Source organism: Neltuma alba, unplaced genomic scaffold, assembly GCF_004799145.2.
Source record: "Neltuma alba isolate B1F8T4 unplaced genomic scaffold, ASM479914v2 tig00002501_pilon, whole genome shotgun sequence".
Lineage (NCBI taxonomy): Eukaryota > Viridiplantae > Streptophyta > Magnoliopsida > Fabales > Fabaceae > Neltuma > Neltuma alba.
Window position 1 is genome coordinate 1 of NW_021632885.1, and position 26,782 is coordinate 26,782.

The window sequence follows — 26,782 nt, forward strand, 5'->3', positions numbered from 1 at the left end:
TTGTTAATAGATGTCTAAGACTTTTTCCCCCTTTTCTCTGCACTTTTGGGCCATATGACCTAAGAGAAACGTTATTATAGGCGTGTTTAGAATAGTTTATAAATAATTTATTAATAATTTTTTAATAATATTTACAGAATACAGAACAAGTATATAAAAAAGTTTGTTTTGATTTACATAAAATGTGTTTTAAAAGAATTTTTTAACCCTCCTAAACAGACCCTATATTAGAAGACAGGTTATTATGACATACTACCTCCGTCATATAATATAAAACCTAATCTCTAGTATGAAAAGTTTGCAGCATAATTTACATTATGAACTAGTTCTTATATTTAGTAGTGAATGTCGTATTTGATAAAGATTCAATTTATAACCTGTAAAGCCGTGATTTAGCTAAAAAAATCTGGATTCAAACCTTATTACCCTCATGAGAATTTTATCACCGAGTTATTTTCATGTGCATTGTATAAAAGATCTCTTCTTTGTTGGTGCGCTTCTCATTTTTTTTCCCTTGTATAGATATACATAAATCCAACTAAAAAGCATGTATATTTTTAGTCTTGCTTGTGTCTTGGGGCAATAAAATCAAGACTGTATAAGCAGCCTTGTCTCACAAGGAAAAACTTGAAAATGGTTTCTTCAAGACTTCAGCAATCTGGGAACATGACATCATCAATTCATCAGTTTTGCCATCTGACCATGACATGACACTTCCCATATATGATTTTTTTTTCTTGGTGAGATATATGAGGTTAGTTTTGACCCGTTAAAACTTATTTGCTCTCCTTGCTTTTCTGGTTACAAAATTCAATTAAAAAAGAGCTTGATGTACCTGAAAGGCGTTATTCTGAATGCTACACTCTAATCGCCAAGAAATATAAACAAAAATTATATTTACTCATTTAAGTATCACAGATAGAAAAAGCCATATTAAAAACTACTACCTTCTGTCCTTAAATAAGATCCTATTTGACTTTTATTTTGGTTCTAAATATAAGATCCCAATTCACTTTGTCTCTCATATTTATATATTTTTTTCAAAGCAGCCCTTCAAATAATAATAGTTATAGTCAATACACTTGATTAGTAAGGAAATTTTAAGAAAGACAACACCTAATTACAACAAGTAACTAACTCAACTTACTTTCTTAATCTTCTCAAATTAGTCAACTAGCTCTTATAATTAGGATCAGAGAAAGTATCACTTACGCCCAACCCATCTAAAATATTTTTATAAATTTAAAAGCAGTATGACTTATTATGAATTTTATATTTTATACTGATGAGTTACATGTTTATTATTTTCTATGAAAGTAATTTATATATGAATGTTTAAATATACGGCAAAATCATTTCAAGTTATACGCATAAGTCTACGAGTAAGCTAGTATCCGTGTTATTTACATTCAACACCTGATGTTATTTTATTTGTGTATCCAATACTCTTGATGTTATCTTCTAGTTATATCTAGTATCTTTAATCATATTTATGGTTTACGATGCTGAATCCCAGATGGATTATAAATAATATTTCCTTCAGTTCAAAATATAACATGAACTTTGTGAGAAAGATTTAGTTTTTTTTTTTATAAGATAACATTCATTTTTACGTAAGCATTCTCATTTTACCTTAACACATATTTCATTTTTTTATTCATTTATTATATCTTTTACTTATTTCTTCATTAATAAGGGCATATTTAGAGAAAAATACATGTCTTGTATATTTACGGTTTTAAATTGAATTTAACTAATTTCCTGATAAACGTAAATAGATAAAGTTTATTTTATATTTTAAACTGAAACGAGTACTATGACATTGAAATACTAATAAAAAATATTACCTCCGGTCCTTAATACAAGACCCTATTTGACTTTTATTTTGGTCTCAAATATAAGACTCCAATCTACTTTATCTCTCATATTTATACTTTTTTTTCCAAAATAGCCCTTCTAACAATGATAGTTCTAGTCAATACACTTGATTAGCAGGGATATTTTAGGAAAGACAACACCTATTTAAGACAAATAACTAACTCAACTTACTTATTTAATCTCCTCAGATTAGTCAACTGGCTCTTATAATTAGGACCGGAGGTAGTATAACATTAGGATAATGAATAGGCTATAAATAAAACTCGGATATTGGATGTAACTAAAAAAAAATATTAGGTGCTCCATATTACTTTGCCCTAAATTTAAAGGGGCGGGTTTTTTATTCAAGAAAAATAAACGCCGAGGGCGAGCCCGTATTGTTGAGAGGGTCATAGAGACTACCCGGATATTATAAGCAATGTAAACGGGACTTGGTCTTTGGGCATAACTTTGGGCCACAAAGGGCAATGTCAAAACATGTGCTTGGTCCCACCCACGTACAAGAACACGATCCTTTTATGGAAAGATCCATCTGACATTTGACATCTATGTATTTTATGGGACCTTGATTTTTTGGCTTCCCTTCTAAAATAATAATTCAAATAATTCTCAGATAATCCAGATACATTTTGTAAATCTTATATTAATTCGCCAAAAAGTCCAACAAAAGTCTCCTGCGTATGCTTTGCGTACTGAAGACTTCTGTACGCTACGTCATCCATTTTTGTCTCTACTTTAAGGACCGAATCAACTTGTTACACATGTAGTAAACGTAGTTTTTTATACAGACTGAGACCCTTTTTTTTTTTTAAAGTTTTGTATGCCGAAAATACAGACGGAGCCTATAATTCTATAATTACCCAAATTATAATGGCAAATGACACAATAATTAATGCTGTTAAAGATCAGCTAACATGATGTTTTTTTTTTAAAAAAAAATCTATAATCCGGTTGCCAAATGCATAAGTCTCTATCAAATCAGGGTTAACTCAGCGCATTGAAATCCATTTAATTTTTCCAAGTATCTTTAAATTAAAAGTGATCGTCTCGTATCAAATCAATTCCACGTAATTTTAATTAATTATCAATAGCAAATAGATAAACGAATACGGCGGTGGTGGAGATGCCAGTTAAGGAAGTGATGAGTAATGTAATGAATCAGCGAAAAAATATATATGGAGGGGTGAAATGAATTGAGGAATGAGGGAAGGATTAAGATTACTATATTGGAGATGGGAGCAGGGGTAAATATTAGAGAAAATCACTGCATAATCAATGAATGATAAGTTTTACTGCCCCCAATTCTTATTTATAGTATATAAATAAGATATTATAAATAGAATTATATAAAAAATAATAACAAATTGGGTGACGGTGCATTATTTTAAAAAAAAAAATCTGACAGTAATTTCACGTATTCTGGGGGAAGGAAAGGTTCAATGCGGGAGAAAAGGACAACAGCGAAACGTGTGGCCATTATTCGCTGCCTTTCTCTGCTCACCAAACCAAACTACGCTATCGCTTTCCTTCGTCTTTCCGCGTACATCTTGCCATTCGGGCTTATCTGAGGGGCCCACCTCGGTCCCACCACTTTTTCTTTTGGATTTTAACGGAATATTCTTCCTTATCAGCTACGAGTGGGCCTATGACCCGGTAAATTCTCTACGTGGTCATCTGTTCCACTTATTTAAATACTCTTCTAATTTTATTTATATCCTATTTATAAGGTATTTAAAGAATTTTTTATATAAATATATAATTTTATATTTTATTTATTATTATATCGGCTTTGTTTATATAAAATATAATATGTATTAAATAGGAAAAAGTTGAAAAACTGTTAAATTTTAAATAAAAACTAATGAAATTTAAGATTTTTCGCGATTTGTATGAAACATCAAACATGTTAAAAATGATTTATAAATAGGACAAAATGAGTAATAATTAATTTTATTCATTTAAAACTCAAAAAGGCACAATATTTCAATGATAAATCTTACTATTTAAATATATACATTCAGACCCTAAAACAGGTCATGTCGTATGTAATTAATTCTATCAAGTCCACTTACCTATTTTGTATTTATATATTTTAAAAATCTTCACATTATTCATTTTTTACAAAAACCTAAAGTATACATTTGATCTTTTAACTTCTTATAAGGTTTTAATTTAGTCTCTTAACTTTAAAAATCATAGAATTGATCCTTTAGTCCTAAAATCATTAGATTTGAGTGATGATTTTTTGTAACAATTATATATGTTTTGAAAATTAAACTTAATATGTTAGCATTTGAGAATATTTTATCAACATTTAAGATCTTAAGGTCATCATTTTCTAAAAAAAAATTAGGATTAAAGGATTAAAAATATACTTTTTAAAATTAAGGAACCAAATTAAAACTTTGTACAATGTTAAAAGACCAAATATATACTTTAGCCTTTAAAAAAAACAATTAATAAAGAAGATGAACGAGGATCATAGTTTTGAGTTTATTTTATCGACTCTCACTCCATTGCATAAACGCTTTATTTTATCATGTCCCGCACAAAATTTCTTGAAATTGAAATGTGGTCAAGATATTCTTAAGGACAATATTGATTTATGAGTTATGTATTTGTCAGGTCTGTATTTCACATTTGTGATTCATAGGCAGGCATATCTACATGTAGATACACAAACCCCGGGCGCCTTCTTTGATTTAAATGAATGTCTTAGTTCAGACTTTCAGACCAGGCAAAGGGGTGGGAAAAAGGCACTTCGATTGCGACTTTATCTTCTGGGTAAAATTTGGACTGTGAGGTTTAAGAGGCCTTTAGCTTGGTTTGGGGGAGGACTATTACAGTCGACACTTCCGGTCAAGTTGGTTCCTTATTTCTATGAGCAACCCTCCAACCTTAGTTTCACTGATCGGTTCTTTTTGCATACCTGTGTCCTTACAACTTCAACGAGTTTTGCCTTTGTATATTTAATTAGGTCACTTTCAATTTGTTTTAAAAAAACATTAAATCTGGTTAACTCTGTTTAAAAATTTAACAAACTTTAAACTTTGCTCTTATTATTAAATATACATATTTTTAAAATTAAATTATACATAAACATTTAATGACAGGTAAAGTAACAAGTTATAAAAAAATTAATGACATGTCTTATAATCAGAATAAAAAATTCCGTCCCCCCCTGTAAATAGGATAAAAGTGGTATGTGTAGCTGAGTAAACACCTACTTACATAGATATGAACAATTTAATATGTCTGGATAATTTTGTTTTATTAATTTTGCACAATCATGCATCTTAAATAATCAATCATTTTAATAATGTGTTATGAGGTGTCTAAAATCTTCCCAACCGCACAACTGACTCCCAAATCCAAGGACTCCATGTTTTTATTAATCCAGTTTTCCTTTGAAAAATCAAATTTAGGGCCCGACACGTACGTACACACACACACACATATATATGAGCTACATATACATTATATGTTCACATTTAACTAATTACCACCAAACTAAACCTACACATCATGTTATATTATTCCAAGGAACGTGAATCACACAAATATAAGTAACATGAGATGCGGGTCACATTATATTATTCCAAGGCACGCGACTAGTTAATTAAGCAGTGAAATTCTACTTTGGCGAGCTCCATGATGATGAAGATCAGCACAGCCATGAACATAGCCGACAACTTTGACTGAGTCAGACTATAAACACACACACACACGCACAATCAAGATTAAAACAAAAAAGGTACTCAATAATATTAAGAGATTGAGTAATATTTTAAGAAATTTTACGAGATTGCTAGTTCCAGCTTTGCGGCCGGTATTGGCCAACATGTTTCTATAGACAACACGTCTTGTTTATAATTAATGTTACTGTCCTTTCTGTTTTCCCCCATATTGTTCGATGAGTGGTAATTTCCATCATCAATGCCGGCCAGGTCCTAGGACCCATCGTTGTACTTCTCTAATCTCTTTGCCGGAGGTTAAGATCGACCTGCATGCCTGACGCAGTGAAACCATTAACATATATATAGTAGTTCTGGTTCTTAATATAAGAGTTTGTTTGATTTTTATTTTAGTCTTAAATATATAACCTCAATCTATTTTATTTCTCATATTTATCGATTTTGTTTCAAAATAGTCATTGTAGTAATGGTTTTTAATCAATATGTTTGGTTAGTAAATATATCTTAGGAAAGATAACACATTTTTATTACAAATAACTAACTTAACTAATTTTTTAATCCACTTAAATTACTTAACTAGCTTTTGTATTAAAGACATAAGGCTATATAATCTTTTTAATTTGAACTAGAAGTATTGGAGAAGATAAAGCGCACAAGAGAGTATTAAATAACGAAGCCGACAGCTTCATCATATAGAACAATACAACGTATAAAATCGCACGTTCTGTAGTGCGAGTACATAACCATAAACACATATATAATAACCACACATTTGTTATAATATAATGATGAGACAATGACTAAGGGATTCCAATGATGGGGAAGAAAGGGACGTAGTAGCTAGAAGGTGCGAAGCCCCACTCCGGAGGAAGAGGAAGATCGAAGGTTTCTGACGCACCAAACTGCTTCGCGGCCTCACAGAGTGAGTTCTTAGGGCAAGATGTAAGGAAGCCAAGGGGCGTGGAAATGGTATAGGTGTTGGGCTCTGTGCCCTTCACGACTGGGGACACTTTGTCTTTCTCTGAAGCATAGAGCTGACTGGGTCCTCCAAGCAGTTCTGCTACGCAGTTTTTGGGGTCTCTTGGAAGGTCCGCTTTGAAGGAGCCATCGTCTTTTGTGGTTGCCACTGCCACTTTTCTCACATTCTCGCACTTCACTGAGACCTTGATCTCTGTCACCATTGTATTATTCAACCAAGAAACATAACTCATCATTGTTTTCAATTCAGAAGCTTGAAGCTTCTCTGCGCAAGTTGGGTTGAATTTTTTTAATACAGAAAAAGATCGTGCTATGGGCAGATCGTATTATATATTCCGATACTACTTCGGTCCTTAATAGAAGACTTAATTAACTAATTTGAGTAGATTCAAAATTTTAATTAAATAAGTTAATATGATAAGTTTTTTTCTAAAATACCTTAAGTATCTTTCTTAATTCCTTCTAGCTCTCTCCTACTTGATTATTTTTTATGGAATATCAATGGGGTTATTTTTGGAAAAAAATTGATAAACATGTAAAATAGGTCTTATATATAAAATCAACATCAACTCCAAAATTAACTTCTATATTAAGGATCTGATAAGTGAAATCTCTACAAAAAAAAAAAAGTGAAATTGTGTTTGTTATAATAATATTATGGTCCCTAGCATTACGGAGGTTTTCCAGTAAAAGCCAGAAATAATACTTATTCTAATTAACTAATTAAGAATCTTTTTTATGACATTATAATACTTAACATACCTTCACACGTGAAAGTCTTGTGTGAAATATAGACGAAGTAACTGATTTTTATTTTACATGGGTTAAACTCGCGAAGATTATAAGAAATTCTACTTCTACGTATACCAATATTGAAAAAAAAATGTGTTAATCAAACTAAAATAAGTGAATAAGATAATTTATTGATTTCAATAATACCATGCATATTGAACGAGTACGTTAACCAGCTCATTCCGTTTTTAGCATAGAAATTTAAATCTCACCTAATGTTACAGAGGATATATATGCAGAGACACGCATGCAACAATATATATGAACGAATAATGAAGGTTGAGGGTTAGATTAAGGGGAAGAAATTACGAGAGAGATATTGGCTGGGAATGGTACAATCAAAGCAAGAGACTTTGGCGCTGAGCAGTTGGGATGCAGAAGCTTCAGCAAATGCAAAGAGAAGAAGCGTGATGATGAGACGAGACCGATGAAACGCCATGGATGAACAGAGAGAGTACTGTGTAGCACGTAATAAAAAGTGATTTGATAGAGAAGACAAGAAGGGGAGGTTATAAATAGATATATGTGAGGGCATATGCATTAAATGGAACAGTCCTTGAGCCCACATTAGTGGTTGCTAACTTGCTATCTATACTTATTGCGCTCACACACACACACACACACTCACTTCATTTCACTTCCCTTATCGTCTGGTAATTCATCCATTTTTTCTTTTCATATCAATTCATCATTAAATAACATTATTCACTCACTCTTAGGTTCCCCCTTCTGTGCATATATATTCTTCAACTTTTATCCATGTTAGGCGCTCCAAAAGCTGGATCGACCGCCATAAATCGACACACTCACATGTTTACTTATAAATCTTTTCTATTTATAATATAATCCGCACTAAGTTTAGTTTATTTTTTCACTAACTTCTTAATTTTAATCAATATCTAAGAATTGCTAATTACTGTCTCATTACTTTATTGCATGGGTATGCAATGATAACTTTTTTCTTTTTTCTTTGATTATACAAGATAATATCCATGCAGTTACATGAATGGAGAATAAATTAGTTAAAAACTGAAAATAAAAAATATGGTGTGTACTATATTTTAAGTTTTTTTTTTCGGTTTCGAATTCTATAAGGGGGCTGACCAGCATATAGAAACTTTGCATCATGATCATGCATATGGTCAAAACTAAAACTTTTCACTGTGAATGAATGAAATGACTATGCAAAACTTGTTGGCTTTTAGCCTAAATTTACCCGTCCCATGAGCCTTCGAACCATTCCCTCTTCACTTCCAACCTCTCTTCAACTCCAATTACTTTTTTCTTTTACGTTTTGAGAGAATTACAATGAGATTTAAAAAAAAAAAACAGTTACAAAATACGTCCTGCAAATTGTTATTTTTTACTTTAAAACTTGTATTGTTCAGATTGTTATTAAGATTTTTTAGTAATTATTTTTTTTCTCGAAACATCATTATAATTCTCCCTTCTGTTTTTATTGGGCATTAGTTATATTCAATCCTAATCATACCTCAATTCAAATTCATTATCCCTTGTTTGGTTGAAATATATGATGGAAGTAATCTGTGTTAGAAAATTAACCATTAATTAATCCTACGAAAAAGGCAGTATACATATGCAAATTAAAGAAGGTATAATGCACCGACTTACTTTTTTTCCCCCCCAAATAATCGAGTAGGAGAAATATTATTGTCCACATAAAATTACGTATGGTAGAAGGAGAAATTGAACATCAGAAAATAGAGTTAAAAAGTCAAATTTGGCCATTAACTCAGAGCATTGAAGAACCGTAAGATGTTGTTGATATTCATGATGATGAGGGCCGTCTGCTTGAACAGGAAGGAAACACCACATACAAATAAAGATGATTCAATTTATGAATGTCATGTGTATTCACGTTAATTATATTAATTTCTACACAAAATTCCAAAAGTCTGGCCCTTGTATATATATATTCACATAAAAAGAAACTCGTTTCATATTTCTTACTCACTAATTCAAATCGAGTGTTACATGGAATATGAAAATGAGTCGAAGAGTGGTTTTTGTTAAAGATTTTATAAATACTATGCTTAGGTTATTTCCCCGAACAAAACTATGTGAGGAAGAAATCTTATTAATGGCGGAAAATAATAATAAAGGCGTGTTATATAAATTTAATGAAGCCAACAAAAGTTCAAGCAAAGGAAAAACCACTTTGCCAGTATGGAAGTAGTTACTTTCACTTGCTTCTGGTTGGGTGCATCTGCCTGTATATAGCTTTAGCAATCAAAATCACGTGTCTACATTTCCTATAACTTTTTTCTTTCATTCAGTTTTCTTTTCTCTTTTTTTTTCCTTTTAAAAAAAGTAAACACGTGGAATTGTGGATTATATATAATTTATTCTGTAATAAATTATTGTTATGAATATCATTATCAATTTACAATCCCTTTGTTTTGATTTAATTAAATAAAATTATGTTATACTGGGGCACATATATAACTATGTGTGATTGAAAATTTTGATATAATAAATATAAGAAATCTGATAATCATTTTCTATAAAAGTCTTCTCTATATAAAAGTACAGAAAATTAGGAAAAGGGTAGATAGAACGGCCGCGGAAATATTAAATGGGTGGAGAGTCGAGAGAAATAGTTTAAAGAGGGCACGCTTTTCTTGTTGGAATCTCATGATATTCTGATTATGTATTTCAGCGCTGAAGGCCACAGCAATCCCACAAATTAAAATTTTGCATTTTTTCTTTATGTTAACTGCCTAATTGGCACCGTTCTAGTAGTATTATTATTTGTTTGACCTTTTACAGCCCGCGGTTTAGCATTATTAATTTTTTGCCAACTTAGTATTATTGGTTAATGATTAGTTTGTTATTACAAAATACTACCTCCGGTCCTAATTATAAGAGCCAGTTGACTAATTTGAGGAAATTAAAAAAGTAAGTTGAGTTAGTTATTTGTCCTAAATAAGTGTTTTTTTCCCTAAATTATCCTTGCTAATCAAGTGTATTGATAAGAACTATCATTGTTAGAATGACTATTTTGGAAAAAAATGTATAAATGAGAGACAAAGTGAATTAGGGTGTTATATTTAGGACCAAAATAAAAGTCAAACAGGGTCTTATATTAAGGACTTGAGATAGTATTATATCTAAATCCATTAAATTATTTAGTTTGCTTTATTCTTCAAGTGTTTAATGTCAAATATATATACTCCTCTAATTCTTAATATGAGATTTAATTGTTGAGTTGATTTTAGTCATAAATATAAGACCTATTTCTCATATTTATCAAATTTTTTCCTAAATTACCCATATGGATATTTTCTCAATCATAATCAAGTAGAAGAGGGAAGGAGGATATTAAGGAAAATGATTATGATATTTTAGAAAAAAACATGTTATATTTTTTATAATTAACTAACTTACCTAACTTCTTTAATCTAATCAAATTAGTTAAATAGGTCTTATATTAAAGATCAGAAGAGTATATATTTTTGACATAGGTCCTTGATACAACAAAACGTTGAAGAATATCATTGTGTTGTTACATTTTTTTTTTACGATTGGATTTGGTTTTGTATATACCATCTTAATTTGTTTTGTCTCTTAATTTTTAAAAATCTTCTTATTGATTGTAAAAAGTTTCTGCCAAAGGATATTCCAATACACAAGATTGAAAAAGATGGTTTAGGGGGGGTCAATAGATATTTGTGATAAATAATCAATTTAACTAATTTTTTTATATCCTTAATTCAATTATGTAACTCTTATATTAAAGGGCAAAGTAGTATACAAATTATATTATTTTTTTATGTCTCTTTGTTTGTCTTCTCTCCTAAGCCGCAATCATCGACTGGCTTGGCCCTTCGCTGTATTATGGACCAGTATTATCCAGCGATGTGAAATAAGCAAGCAGGTCAAAAGATTGGAGCCCACAAGATTAATGAGGTCAAACATGCGATATTGGGCATAACATTTCTTCTGGTCCAAAATCAAAGAGGACTCATTGGGCTCATGATTTTGTGCCCATATTTAATTACTTATCATAAAATTTTACAGTGTAATGTGTATATGTGATTTAGATACAACAACAATCTCACTCGGTGGAGTCGGCTACATGGATCACACGATGCTCTTGAGCCTTATCCAAAGCCAAATCTTTGGATAGATTGTCAATTGAAAGACCTCTCTCAATGACTTCATTAAGCGTTGTTTTCAGCCTTTCTCTATTTTTTTTTAGAGGACTCCATACTGTTTGCTTAACTCTTTTTACCAATGTGTTCCAAGACTTTCTTTGCACGTGACCAAACCATCTCAATCGGTTTTCTACTATTTTCTTATCAATAGCAGTCACTTCAACTTTTCCTCTTATATATTTATTACAGATCTTGCCTTTTCTTGTAACACTAATAAAATAAATCACTTTTCCTCTTGATAAAACAGCTAATCACAAGACATTTCAATTCAAATATTAAATTGAGTTTATTGTCTCATCAAACTGGGGAGCGTTCCAATCCAGTTCATCATGTTCAAAGTAATGAAAGGACAAAATGTTCATCAACCTGGAAACATGAAGCCACTGATAAAGTAACGTTTGTTCAAGGTATAAAGTCGGTAAAATTGTCTCTCTCGTGTGCGCGTCCGATATGGTCAAGCATCTTCTGGTTTTTTTAAGGCCCAAGTAATTTTTTCAATACTACCTACAATACAAGTCCATTCCAAAGTTTATATAGTATAATCCTTCCGACATTATGGGCTCCTTTGTCTTGCTAAATGACAGTATCAAACAGCTTACAGCTGCAACAAAGAATTACCTCGTAATCTTCAAAAGTTTTAATCACCTGAATGGCCAGCAAATCATTGTTTTCTCCTCAAAATTTCCGACCTCTGCTATAAATTGATTGCTTTAATCCTGCCAAACTATCTCCATCCTCAAACCATCATCCTTTTCTTTTCCTTCAAGCTTCAACCTTGCCATCTTCACAATCTCGGAACATGACTTCCGTTAGCCTTAAAGTACTCCTCTCTCTGGCCGTCGCTGCTTTTGCTATTGTGCAGACAACAACGGCCGGTGACCCAGACATTCTCGTTGACTATATTGCCCCCAGCAACGTTGCTGGAAACTTCTTCACTTTCACTAGCTTTCGTACTGTTGCACAGAGCCCACCACCTCAACCTTTACGGTCACCAAGGCAAGCATGAAAGAGTTTCCTGCACTTTTATTAATCCACCCCACACCCACCCTCGATCTGCTGAGCTTCTCCTTGTATCTCAGGGTACCCTGCAAGTAAGGTTTGTGGACACCACCACCAAGCTCTTCACTTCCACACTCCAAACAGGAGACATGTTCATATTCCCAAAGGGACTCGTTCATTTTCAATACAATGCTGATAATCAAACAGCTGCTTTGGCTCTTTCTGCTTTTGGCAGTGCTAATCCAGGCACAGTGTCTATCCCAAGTACTCTCTTTAACTCCACCATTGATGATACTGTCTTGGCTTTGGCCTTCAAGACGGATGTTGCCACCATTCAGACTTTAAAGAAGGGCTTTTCTCCCAACTAAGCTTGAGGGAGTCACCCATGCATGGTTGAAAGTTATGATCTTATGTTCCCGTTTTTTCATTCTTTCACTTCAATAATAAATGTTTCTGCCAAGAAGGGGTTGTGTCTGCAAATTTGCTGTTCCATCTTCTGGGTTGGTAGGGTCAGTGAAGGGTAAGTGCTTCGCAGAAGGGGATCTGTGTTTGCTATAAAATTATGTGTTACTTGAGGAGAAATGTTCGGGGCAAGGTTGGACATTATATTTCTGACATTTCTTTTTAATTACTGCTTGTAAAATTCGTTTGTGGTTAATAAACACCGATTTCTGTTCTTTTGATGGAAATTGGGCGAATCTCATCACCTAGCTAGTTAACAATTTATGTTCTGGGAATCGAACCATTTTTGCGCGCGCGCGCGCACACACATCCGTATTACTAATATGAAACTCATCCTCATTTGGAAAAGAACCAGGAGAAATTTATAAATGTCACCTGATTAATAAGTTATAAATAATACAACTTATCTTAATTCTATGTAAGAAGCACAAACCAAAGTCTACTTTAAAAGAACACGCAGATAATAAGCACGGCCACGTACACTGGTACACATGCACACAACATACTGTAACGACCCAGTTGGACCCAGGGATTTAAGTAGGAAAACCCAACATACTTGAACAGCATGTACAAAGGCTAAAAATATTTTGCATAAAAAAAAAAGGTGTTAAGAGTTAAGGGGGAAAAAGAAATAGCAGTAATATACTCTAATTAATAATTTAATGCTTTAATCTTATCTTAAGTTAACAAAGCTGTCTTGCATGATGTCTTGCTTGGATTTTTATTGTTCGTTACTTGTTATAGCAATGTCCTGTCAATTTCGATCAGCATATCATAAAATCCATGCCTATCATATATTATATTTTATTGTTTAAATTGTTTCCTTCCCCCTTCTCTTATGTGTGTGTAGGACTAGAGGTGGCCTAATGGAATTTACATAGTTACATCTAAAGCTGTATATTAGCTTTGTATATCCCCCAACCATACATTGCAGTATAATAATGCAACATGTTAATAAGGAAAATTAAATAGATTTATCAAATCACTCAAAAAAAGACAATGTAATAATTGACAGTAACACAAGTAAATAGCATATACAAAGTGGACCAAACAAATTTTATTAGTTGGAAGGATAATCCACAAATGCTTATCTCCTTCTTCAAGGAACACACGATTATCTTTCAGATCTTTCACACTTATTATAACACTATATCGAGTCAGCAAAACCAAATGACGAATCAACTAATTTGCGAACACAGACCCTTGTGCGGAATCACTTATTACTTATCACACACACACACACACACACACAGATTCATTGATTCGGTCTCTACTACAGTGGACCGCATGAAGCTCACTGGGGAGCAAAGCCTTTCTTCAAAGTCTGGATGGTGGCAACATCAGTCTTAAAGGCCAAAGCCAAGACACTGTCATCAATGGTGGAGTTAAACAAAGTACTGGGGATGGACACTGTGCCTGCATTGGCGCTACCAAAAACAGAAAGAGCCAAAGCTGTCTGATTATCATAAGCATTGTGTTGGAAGTGAACAAGTCCCTTTGGGAATATGAACATGTCTCCCGTCTGAAGTGTGGAAGTGAAGAGCTTATTATTAGTGTCCACAAACCCTACTTGTAGGGTACCTTGAGCCACAAGCAACAGCTCAGCAGATCGAGGGTGAGTGTGGGGCGGATTGATGCTGCCAGCAGGGAATTGTAAGGCAGCATAAGAGACACTCTGCCCTAAAAGTGCAGGAAACTCTTTCATGCTTGCCTTTGTGACCCTAAAGGCTGGGGGTGGTGGGCCCTGTGCAATAGTGCGAAAGCCAGTGAAAGTGAAGAAGCTCCCTTCAGCATTGTCTGGCGCCACATAGTCGACGAGAATGTCAGGGTCAGCTGCCATTAGTATCTGCACAATGGCAAGAGCAGAAACAAGAAAAGAGAGGGCTTTGAGGTTGTTGGAAGACATGTTGGGAGAGCCTGATCAAGATGAAAACTTGATGCTATAATTTAGGAAAACTAAGATGATAGTTGGAAGATGAGATGGTTTGGATTGATTTCAGGAGCACCTATTTATATAGGTTTCCTGGGTTGGAGATTTTGAGAAGAATGTTGCAGGTCTTCTCTGTCTATATGTGAAGAGGCCATCCGAATAATTATGAAAGAGTTGAGAAGATTACGAGGTAGTTTTGCTGTAAATATGTAGACCTGTTTTATCTTTATATTCTTGTAATTATATTGCATATTAGTATATTGATTCAAATCAAGGCCATCCAGGGATGTTACGCACGAAGATGGCATATATGACAAGAGGACAGTTTTCCATCGTTACCAAAGATTAATTTAAAGTTTATGATAATGACGAAGGAGAGAGCCTTCTTGTCATTTCATTGTTATTTATTCCTTTTAAGCCGCTGACATTGACAAATGAAAAGAAAGACATGAAAAGGGGATTGTTGAAGCATCCCAAAATGGCTAAAAAAAGTGAGGAAAGAATATTATCATAGGCAGGCATATCTACATGTAGATACACAAACCCCGGGCGCCTTCTTTGATTTAAATGAATGTCTTAGTTCAGACTTTCAGACCAGGCAAAGGGGTGGGAAAAAGGCACTTCGATTGCGACTTTATCTTCTGGGTAAAATTTGGACTGTGAGGTTTAAGAGGCCTTTAGCTTGGTTTGGGGGAGGACTATTACAGTCGACACTTCCGGTCAAGTTGGTTCCTTATTTCTATGAGCAACCCTCCAACCTTAGTTTCACTGATCGGTTCTTTTTGCATACCTGTGTCCTTACAACTTCAACGAGTTTTGCCTTTGTATATTTAATTAGGTCACTTTCAATTTGTTTTAAAAAAACATTAAATCTGGTTAACTCTGTTTAAAAATTTAACAAACTTTAAACTTTGCTCTTATTATTAAATATACATATTTTTAAAATTAAATTATACATAAACATTTAATGACAGGTAAAGTAACAAGTTATAAAAAAATTAATGACATGTCTTATAATCAGAATAAAAAATTCCGTCCCCCCCTGTAAATAGGATAAAAGTGGTATGTGTAGCTGAGTAAACACCTACTTACATAGATATGAACAATTTAATATGTCTGGATAATTTTGTTTTATTAATTTTGCACAATCATGCATCTTAAATAATCAATCATTTTAATAATGTGTTATGAGGTGTCTAAAATCTTCCCAACCGCACAACTGACTCCCAAATCCAAGGACTCCATGTTTTTATTAATCCAGTTTTCCTTTGAAAAATCAAATTTAGGGCCCGACACGTACGTACACACACACACATATATATATGAGCTACATATACATTATATGTTCACATTTAACTAATTACCACCAAACTAAACCTACACATCATGTTATATTATTCCAAGGAACGTGAATCACACAAATATAAGTAACATGAGATGCGGGTCACATTATATTATTCCAAGGCACGCGACTAGTTAATTAAGCAGTGAAATTCTACTTTGGCGAGCTCCATGATGATGAAGATCAGCACAGCCATGAACATAGCCGACAACTTTGACTGAGTCAGACTATAAACACACACACACGCACAATCAAGATTAAAACAAAAAAGGTACTCAATAATATTAAGAGATTGAGTAATATTTTAAGAAATTTTACGAGATTGCTAGTTCCAGCTTTGCGGCCGGTATTGGCCAACATGTTTCTATAGACAACACGTCTTGTTTATAATTAATGTTACTGTCCTTTCTGTTTTCCCCCATATTGTTCGATGAGTGGTAATTTCCATCATCAATGCCGGCCAGGTCCTAGGACCCATCGTTGTACTTCTCTAATCTCTTTGCCGGAGGTTAAGATCGACCTGCATGCCTGACGCAGTGAAACCATTAACATATATATAGTAGTTCTGGTTCTTAATATAAGAGTTTGTTTGATTTTTATTTTAGTCTTAAATATATAACCTCAATCTATTTTATTTCTCATATTTATCGATTTTGTTTCAAAATAGTCATTGTAGTAATGGTTTTTAATCAATATGTTTGGTTAGTAAATATATCTTAGGAAAGATAACACATTTTTATTACAAATAACTAACTTAACTAATTTTTTAATCCACTTAAATTACTTAACTAGCTTTTGTATTAAAGACATAAGGCTATATAATCTTTTTAATTTGAACTAGAAGTATTGGAGAAGATAAAGCGCACAAGAGAGTATTAAATAACGAAGCCGACAGCTTCATCATATAGAACAATACAACGTATAAAATCGCACGTTCTGTAGTGCGAGTACATAACCATAAACACATATATAATAACCACACATTTGTTATAATATAATGATGAGACAATGACTAAGGGATTCCAATGATGGGGAAGAAAGGGACGTAGTAGCTAGAAGGTGCGAAGCCCCACTCCGGAGGAAGAGGAAGATCGAAGGTTTCTGACGCACCAAACTGCTTCGCGGCCTCACAGAGTGAGTTCTTAGGGCAAGATGTAAGGAAGCCAAGGGGCGTGGAAATGGTATAGGTGTTGGGCTCTGTGCCCTTCACGACTGGGGACACTTTGTCTTTCTCTGAAGCATAGAGCTGACTGGGTCCTCCAAGCAGTTCTGCTACGCAGTTTTTGGGGTCTCTTGGAAGGTCCGCTTTGAAGGAGCCATCGTCTTTTGTGGTTGCCACTGCCACTTTTCTCACATTCTCGCACTTCACTGAGACCTTGATCTCTGTCACCATTGTATTATTCAACCAAGAAACATAACTCATCATTGTTTTCAATTCAGAAGCTCGAAGCTTCTCTGCGCAAGTTGGGTTGAATTTTTTTAATACAGAAAAAGATCGTGCTATGGGCAGATCGTATTATATATTCCGATATTACTTCAGTCCTTAATAGAAGATTTAATTAACTAATTTGAATAGATTCAAAATTTTAATTAAATAAGTTAATATGATAAGTTTTTTTCTAAAATACCCTAAGTATCTTTCTTAATTCCTTCTAGCTCTCTCCTACTTGATTATTTTTTATGGAATATCAATGGGGTTATTTTTGGAAAAAAATTGATAAACATGTAAAATAGGTCTTATATATAAGATCAACATCAACTCCAAAATTAACTTCTATATTAAGGATCTGATAAGTGAAATCTCTACAAAAAAAAAAAGTGAAATTGTGTTTGTTATAATAATATTATGGTCCCTAGCATTACGGAGGTTTTCCAGTAAAAGCCAGAAATAATACTTATTCTAATTAACTAATTAAGAATCTTTTTTATGACATTATAATACTTAACATACCTAATACTTAACATACCTTCACACGTGAAAGTCTTGTGTGAAATATAGACGAAGTAACTGATTTTTATTTTACATGGGTTAAACTCGTGAAGATTATAAGAAATTCTACTTCTACGCATACCAATATTGAAAAAAAAAAGTGTTAATCAAACTAAAATAAGTGAATAAGATAATTTATTGATTTCAATAATACCATGCATATTGAACGAGTACGTTAACCAGCTCATTCCGTTTTTAGCATAGAAATTTAAATCTCACCTAATGTTACAGAGGATATATATGCAGAGACACACATGCAACAATATATATGAACGAATAATGAAGGTTGAGGGTTAGATTAAGGGGAAGAAATTACGAGAGAGATACTGGTTGGGAATGGTACAATCAAAGCAAGAGACTTTGGCGCTGAGCAGTTGGGATGCAGAAGCTTCAGCAAATGCAAAGAGAAGAAGCGTGATGATGAGACGAGACCGATGAAACGCCATGAATGAACAGAGAGAGTACTATGTAGCACGTAATAAAAAGTGATTTGATAGAGAAGACAAGAAGGGGAGGTTATAAATAGATATATGTGAGGGCATATGCATTAAATGGAACAGTCCTTGAGCCCACATTAGTGGTTGCTAACTTGCTATCTATACTTATTGCGCTCACACACACACACACACTCACTTCATTTCACTTCCCTTATCGTCTGGTAATTCATCCATTTTTTCTTTTCATATCAATTCATCATTAAATAACATTATTCACTCACTCTTAGGTTCCCCCTTCTGTGCATATATATTCTTCAACTTTTATCCATGTTAGGCGCTCCAAAAGCTGGATCGACCGCCATAAATCGACACACTCACGTGTTTACTTATAAATATTTTCTATTTATAATATAATCCGCACTAAGTTTAGTTTATTTTTTCACTAACTTCTTAATTTTAATCAATATCTAAGAATTGCTAATTACTGTCTCATTACTTTATTGCATGGGTATGCAATGATAACTTTTTTTCTTTTTTCTTTGATTATACAAGATAATATCCATGTAGTTACATGAATGGAGAATAAATTAGTTAAAAACTGAAAATAAAAAATATGGTGTGTACTATATTTTAAGTTTTTTTTTTTCGGTTTCGAATTCTATAAGGGGGCTGACCAGCATATAGAAACTTTGCATCATGATCATGCATATGGTCAAAACTAAAACTTTTCACTGTGAATGAATGAAATGACTATGCAAAACTTGTTGGCTTTTAGCCTAAATTTACCCGTCCCATGAGCCTTCGAACCATTCCCTCTTCACTTCCAACCTCTCTTCAACTCCAATTACTTTTTCCTTTTACGTTTTGAGAGAATTACAATGAGATTTAAAAAAAAAAAAGCAGTTACAAAATACGTCCTGCAAATTGTTATTTTTTACTTTAAAACTTGTATTGTTCAGATTGTTATTAAGATTTTTTAGTATTATTTTTTTTCTCGAAACATCATTATAATTCTCCCTTCTGTTTTTATTGGGCATTAGTTATATTCAATCCTAATCATACCTCAATTCAAATTCATTATCCCTTGTTTGGTTGAAATATATGATGGAAGTAATCTGTGTTAGAAAATTAACCATTAATTAATCCTACGAAAAAGGCAGCATACATATGCAAATTAAAGAAGGCATAATGCACCGACTTACTTCCCCCCCCCCCCAAATAATCGAGTAGGAGAAATATTATTGTCCACATAAAATTACGTATGGTAGAAGGAGAAATTGAACATCAGAAAATAGAGTTAAAAAGTCAAATTTGGCCATTAACTCAGAGCATTGAAGAACCGTAAGATGTTGTTGATATTCATGATGATGAGGGCCGTCTGCTTGAACAGGAAGGAAACACCACATACAAATAAAGATGATTCAATTTATGAATGTCATGTGTATTCACGTTAATTATATTAATTTCTACACAAAATTCCAAAAGTCTGGCCCTTGTATATATATATTCACATAAAAAGAAACTCGTTTCATATTTCTTACTCACTAATTCAAATCGAGTGTTACATGGAATATGAAAATGAGTCGAAGAGTGGTTTTTGTTAAAGATTTTATAAATACTATGCTTAGGTTATTTCCCCGAACAAAACTATGTGAGGAAGAAATCTTATTAATGGCGGAAAATAATAATAAAGGCGTGTTATATAAATTTAATGAAGCCAACAAAAGTTCAAGCAAAGGAAAAACCACTTTGCCAGTATGGAAGTAGTTACTTTCACTTGCTTCTGGTTGGGTGCATCTGCCTGTATATAGCTTTAGCAATCAAAATCACGTGTCTACATTTCCTATAACTTTTTTTCTTTCATTTAGTTTTCTTTTCTCTTTTTTTTTTCCTTTAAAAAAAAGTAAACACGTGGAATTGTGGATTATATATAATTTATTCTGTAATAAATTATTGTTATGAATATCATTATCAATTTACAATCCCTTTGTTTTGATTTAATTAAATAAAATTATGTTATACTGGGGCACATATATAACTATGTGTAATTGAAAATTTTGATATAATAAATATAAGAAATCTGATAATCATTTTCTATAAAAGTCTTCTCTATATAAAAGTACAGAAAATTAGGAAAAGGGTAGATAGAACGGCCGCGGAAATATTAAATGGGTGGAGAGTCGAGAGAAATAGTTTAAAGAGGGCACGCTTTTCTTGTTGGAATCTCATGATATTCTGATTATGTATTTCAGCGCTGAAGGCCACAGCAATCCCACAAATTAAAATTTTGCATTTTTTCTTTATGTTAACTGCCTAATTGGCACCGTTCTAGTAGTATTATTATTTGTTTGACCTTTTACAGCCCGCGGTTTAGCATTATTAATTTTTTGCCAACTTAGTATTATTGGTTAATGATTAGTTTGTTATTACAAAATACTACTTCCGGTCCTAATTATAAGAGCCAGTTGACTAATTTGAGGAAATTAAAAAAGTAAGTTGAGTTAGTTATTTGTCCTAAATAGATTTTTTTTTCTCTAAATTATCCTTGCTAATCAAGTGTATTGATAAGAACTATCATTGTTAGAATGACTATTTTGGAAAAAAATGTATAAATGAGAGACAAAGTGAATTAGGGTCTTATATTTAGAACCAAAATAAAAGTCAAACAGGGTCTTATATTAAAGACTTGAGATAGTATTATATCTAAATCCATTAAATTATTTAGTTTGCTTTATTCTTCAAGTGTTTAATGTCAAATATATATACTCCTCTAATTCTTAATATGGGATTTAATTGTTGAGTTGATTTTAGTCATAAATATAAGACCTATTTCTCATATTTATCAAATTTTTTCCTAAATTACCCATATGGATATTTTCTCAATCATAATCAAGTAGAAGAGGAAGGAGGATATTAAGGAAAATGATTATGATATTTTAGAAAAAAACATGTTATATTTTTTATAATTAACTAACTTACCTAACTTCTTTAATCTAATCAAATTAGTTAAATAGGTCTTATATTAAAGACCAGAAGAGTATATATTTTTGACATAGGTCCTTGATACAACAAAACGTTGAAGAATATCGTTGTGTTGTTACATTTTTTTTTACGATTGGATTTGGTTTTGTATATACCATCTTAATTTGTTTTGTCTCTTAATTTTTAAAAATCTTCTTATTGATTGTAAAAAGTTCCTGCCAAAGGATATTCCAATACACAAGATTGAAAAAGATGGTTTAGGGGGGGTCAATAGATATTTGTGATAAATAATCAATTTAACTAATTTTTTTATATCCTTAATTCAATTATGTAACTCTTATATTAAAGGGAAAAGTAGTATACAAATTATATTATTTTTTTATGTCTCTTTGTTTGTCTTCTCTCCTAAGCCGCAATCATCGACTGGCTTGGCCCTTCGCTGTATTATGGACCAGTATTATCCAGCGATGTGAAATAAGCAAGCAGGTCAAAAGATTGGAGCCCACAAGATTAATGAGGTCAAACATGCGATATTGGGCATAACATTTCGTCTGGTCCAAAATCAAAGAGGACTCATTGGGCTCATGATTTTGTGCCCATATTTAATTACTTATCATAAAATTTTACAGTGTAATGTGTATATGTGATTTAGATACAACAACAATCTTACTCGGTGGAGTCGGATACATGGATCATACGATGCTATTGAGCCTTATCCAAAGCCAAATCTTTGGATAGATTGTTAATTGAAAGACCTCTCTCAATGACTTCATTAAGCGTTGTTTTCAGCCTTTCTCTACTCTTTTTTAGAGGACTCCATACTGTTTGCTTAACTCTTTTTACCAATGTGTCCCAAGACTTTCTTTGCACGTGACCAAACCATCTCAATCGGTTTTCTACTATTTTCTTATCAATAGTAGTCACTTCAACTTTTCCTCTTATATGTTTATTACAGATCTTGTCTTTTCTTGTAACACTAATAAAATAAATCACTTTTCCTCTTGATAAAACAGCTAATCACAAGACATTTCAATTCAAATATTAAATTGAGTTTATTGTCTCATCAAACTGGGGAGCGTTCCAATCCAGTTCATCATGTTCAAAGTAATGAAAGGATAAAATGTTCATCAACCTGGAAACATGAAGCCACTGATAAAGTAACGTTTGTTCAAGGTATAAAGTCGGTAAAATTGTCTCTCTCGTGTGCGCGTCCGATATGGTCAAGCATCTTCTGGTTTTTTTAAGGCCCAAGTAATTTTTTCAATACTACCTACAATACAAGTACATTCCAAAGTTTATATAGTATAATCCTTCCGACATTATGGGCTCCTTTGTCTTGCTAAATGACAGTATCAAACAGCTTACAGCTGCAACAAAGAATTACCTCGTAATCTTCAAAAGTTTTAATCACCTGAATGGCCAGCAAATCATTGTTTTCTCCTCAAAATTTCCGACCTCTGCTATAAATTGATTGCTTTAATCCTGCCAAACTATCTCCATCCTCAAACCATCATCCTTTTCTTTTCCTTCAAGCTTCAAGCTTGCCATCTTCACAATCTCGGAACATGACTTCAGTTAGCCTTAAAGTACTCCTCTCTCTGGCCGTCGCTGCTTTTGCTATTGTGCAGACAACAACGGCCGGTGACCCAGACATTCTCGTTGACTATATTGCCCCCAGCAACGTTGCTGGAAACTTCTTCACTTTCACTAGCTTACGTACTGTTGCACAGAGCCCACCACCTCAACCTTTACGGTCACCAAGGCAAGCATGAAAGAGTTTCCTGCACTTTTATTAATCCACCCCACACCCACCCTCGATCTGCTGAGCTTCTCCTTGTATCTCAGGGTACCCTGCAAGTAAGGTTTGTGGACACCACCACCAAGCTCTTCACTTCCACACTCCAAACAGGAGACATGTTCATATTCCCAAAGGGACTCGTTCATTTTCAATACAATGCTGATAATCAAACAGCTGCTTTGGCTCTTTCTGCTTTTGGCAGTGCTAATCCAGGCACAGTGTCTATCCCAAGTACTCTCTTTAACTCCACCATTGATGATACTGTCTTGGCTTTGGCCTTCAAGACGGATGTTGCCACCATTCAGACTTTAAAGAAGGGCTTTTCTCCCAACTAAGCTTGAGGGAGTCACCCATGCATGGTTGAAAGTTATGATCTTATGTTCCCGTTTTTTCATTCTTTCACTTCAATAATAAATGTTTCTGCCAAGAAGGGGTGTCTGCAAATTTGCTGTTCCATCTTCTGGGTTGGTAGGGTCAGTGAAGGGTAAGTGCTTCGCAGAAGGGGATCTGTGTTTGCTATAAAATTATGTGTTACTTGAGGAGAAATGTTCGGGGCAAGGTTGGACATTATATTTCTGACATTTCTTTTTAATTACTGCTTGTAAAATTCGTTTGTGGTTAATAAACACCGATTTCTGTTCTTTTGATGGAAATTGGGCGAATCTCATCACCTAGCTAGTTAACAATTTATGTTCTGGGAATCGAACCATTTTTGCGCGCGCGCGCACACACACATATCCGTATTACTAATATGAAACTCATCCTCATTTGGAAAAGAACCAGGAGAAATTTATAAATGTCACCTGATTAATAAGTTATAAATAATACAACTTATCTTAATTCTATGTAAGAAGCACAAACCAAAGTCTACTTTAAAAGAACACGCAGATAATAAGCGCGGCCACGTACACTGGTACACATGCACACAACATACTGTAACGACCCAGTTGGACCCAGGGATTTAAGTAGGAAAACCCAACATACTTGAACAGCATGTACAAAGGCTAAAAATATTTTGCATAAAAAAAAAGGTGATAAGAGTTAAGGGGGAAAAAGAAATAGCAGTAATATACTCTAATTAATAATTTAATGCTTTAATCTTATCTTAAGTTAACAAAGCTGTCTTGCATGATGTCTTGCTTGGATTTTTATTGTTCGTTACTTGTTATAGCAATGTCCTGTCAATTTCGATCAGCATATCATAAAATCCATGCCTATCATATATTATATTTTATTGTTTAAATTGTTTCCTTCCCCCTTCTCTTATGTGTGTGTAGGACTAGAGGTGGCCTAATGGAATTTACATAGTTACATCTAAAGCTGTATATTAGCTTTGTATATCCCCCAACCATACATTCCAGTATAATAATGCAACATGTTAATAAGGAAAATTAAATAGATTTATCAAATCACTCAAAAAAAGACAATGTAATAATTGACAGTAACACAAGTAAATAGCATATACAAAGTGGACCAAACAAATTTTATTAGTTGGAAGGATAATCCACAAATGCTTATCTCCTTCTTCAAGGAACACACGATTATCTTTCAGATCTTTCACACTTATTATAACACTATATCGAGTCAGCAAAACCAAATGACGAATCAACTAATTTGCGAACACAGACCCTTGTGCGGAATCACTTATTACTTATCACACACACACACACACACACACACAGATTCATTGATTCGGTCTCTACTACAGTGGACCGCATGAAGCTCACTGGGGAGCAAAGCCTTTCTTCAAAGTCTGGATGGTGGCAACATCAGTCTTAAAGGCCAAAGCCAAGACACTGTCATCAATGGTGGAGTTAAACAAAGTACTGGGGATGGACACTGTGCCTGCATTGGCGCTACCAAAAACAGAAAGAGCCAAAGCTGTCTGATTATCATAAGCATTGTGTTGGAAGTGAACAAGTCCCTTTGGGAATATGAACATGTCTCCCGTCTGAAGTGTGGAAGTGAAGAGCTTATTATTAGTGTCCACAAACCCTACTTGTAGGGTACCTTGAGCCACAAGCAACAGCTCAGCAGATCGAGGGTGAGTGTGGGGCGGATTGATGCTGCCAGCAGGGAATTGTAAGGCAGCATAAGAGACACTCTGCCCTTTCCTGGGTTGGAGATTTTGAGAAGAATGTTGCAGGTCTTCTCTGTCTATATGTGAAGAGGCCATCCGAATAATTATGAAAGAGTTGAGAAGATTACGAGGTAGTTTTGCTGTAAATATGTAGACCTGTTTTATCTTTATATTCTTGTAATTATATTGCATATTAGTATATTGATTCAAATCAAGGCCATCCAGGGATGTTACGCACGAAGATGGCATATATGACAAGAGGACAGTTTTCCATCGTTACCAAAGATTAATTTAAAGTTTATGATAATGACGAAGGAGGGGGCCTTCTTGTCATTTCATTGTTATTTATTCCCTTTGAGCCGCTGACATTGACAAATGAAAAGAAAGACATGAAAAGGGGATTGTTGAAGCATCCCAAAATGGCTAAAAAAAGTGAGGAAAGAATATTATCACAGTTTGTTCTTTTGGATCACTATGTTCCCCCATTCTTGAAGATTACACCGACATGCAAAGCCAATGATTACGAACGTTAACCATTGTATGTGAAGACAATATAATTGCCTCATAAATGATTGATTATAAATTTTCCACTAACGTGGTCCTCCTATACTGCATTTCTTCTCATAATTCTTATAATACAAGATAATTTGCAAAATTTAATAAAATATTCACGATTCTTTTTCAGAAAATAGCTTTTTTCCCCCAGGCCAAAATATAAAGATAATTTTAAAAAATTACTCAAAAAAGGTATATCTTTTTCAGAAATATATAAAAGATGCAGATGCATGCACAGCCATTTCTAAGATGCGAGAATCGAGCCCTTTAGCATCTGCCGCAGACCGTAGCAGATGGCAGTATTACGCTACAAGTTAAACCGTACATTCATTTTCCGGAAAAAAAAAAAAACCCTTTATGAATTAAAATTGTGTTTTTTTTTTTAACAAAAAAAATCTCAAACTTTTCCTGTCACTAAATTTTATTTTTTTGAAATCATCTAGTGAAATAGGCTAGTTTCTTATAACATTATAAGCTAATGTTTAAATTTGTATTGAGAAATAAGTACCCACGTTTATTATACTAGCCTGTTCAGAACAAGGTTGCTTTTCCATAGTTAAATCCATTTGCATGCGGGAAAAAAAATGGATGCATGGCCTCTAACATGAACCATTCAACTAAATCGTCTTATTTTACTGAATTATTCTCAAGTGCAATATTGATATTAAAGTCATTCGTCAATAGAG

At 33.4% G+C, this 26,782-nt stretch overlaps 4 protein-coding genes and 2 pseudogenes across 4 annotated transcripts; 2 read left to right on the forward strand and 4 right to left on the reverse strand.

Moving 5' to 3' along the window:
- Positions 1–6,207: 6,207 nt before the first annotated feature.
- On the reverse strand, positions 6,208–7,782 carry LOC114730157 (uncharacterized). Its single transcript, XM_028917188.1, has 2 exons — positions 7,653–7,782; positions 6,208–6,744 (listed from the first exon to the last, which is right to left on the reverse strand). The coding sequence occupies exons 1-2, from the start codon at positions 7,780–7,782 to the stop codon at positions 6,374–6,376; spliced, it is 501 nt and encodes a 166-aa protein (XP_028773021.1). The 3' UTR covers positions 6,208–6,373.
- Positions 7,783–12,320: 4,538 nt separating this feature from the next.
- LOC114730184 (putative germin-like protein 9-2) lies at positions 12,321–12,888 on the forward strand (annotated as a pseudogene).
- A 1,388-nt stretch (positions 12,889–14,276) lies between these two features.
- LOC114730298 (germin-like protein 9-3) lies at positions 14,277–14,888 on the reverse strand. Its single transcript, XM_028917347.1, has one exon. It carries the CDS (start codon positions 14,886–14,888, stop codon positions 14,277–14,279), a length of 612 nt encoding a protein of 203 aa, XP_028773180.1.
- A 2,212-nt stretch (positions 14,889–17,100) lies between these two features.
- Positions 17,101–17,682, reverse strand: LOC114730308 (uncharacterized). Its single transcript, XM_028917354.1, has one exon. It carries the CDS (start codon positions 17,678–17,680, stop codon positions 17,267–17,269), a length of 414 nt encoding a protein of 137 aa, XP_028773187.1. The 5' UTR covers positions 17,681–17,682; the 3' UTR covers positions 17,101–17,266.
- Positions 17,683–23,228: 5,546 nt separating this feature from the next.
- Positions 23,229–23,796, forward strand: LOC114730194 (putative germin-like protein 9-2; annotated as a pseudogene).
- A 1,388-nt stretch (positions 23,797–25,184) lies between these two features.
- LOC114730205 (germin-like protein 9-3) lies at positions 25,185–25,637 on the reverse strand. Its single transcript, XM_028917242.1, has one exon. The coding sequence runs from the start codon at positions 25,635–25,637 to the stop codon at positions 25,185–25,187; it is 453 nt and encodes a 150-aa protein (XP_028773075.1).
- Between the last annotated feature and the right edge of the window lie 1,145 nt (positions 25,638–26,782).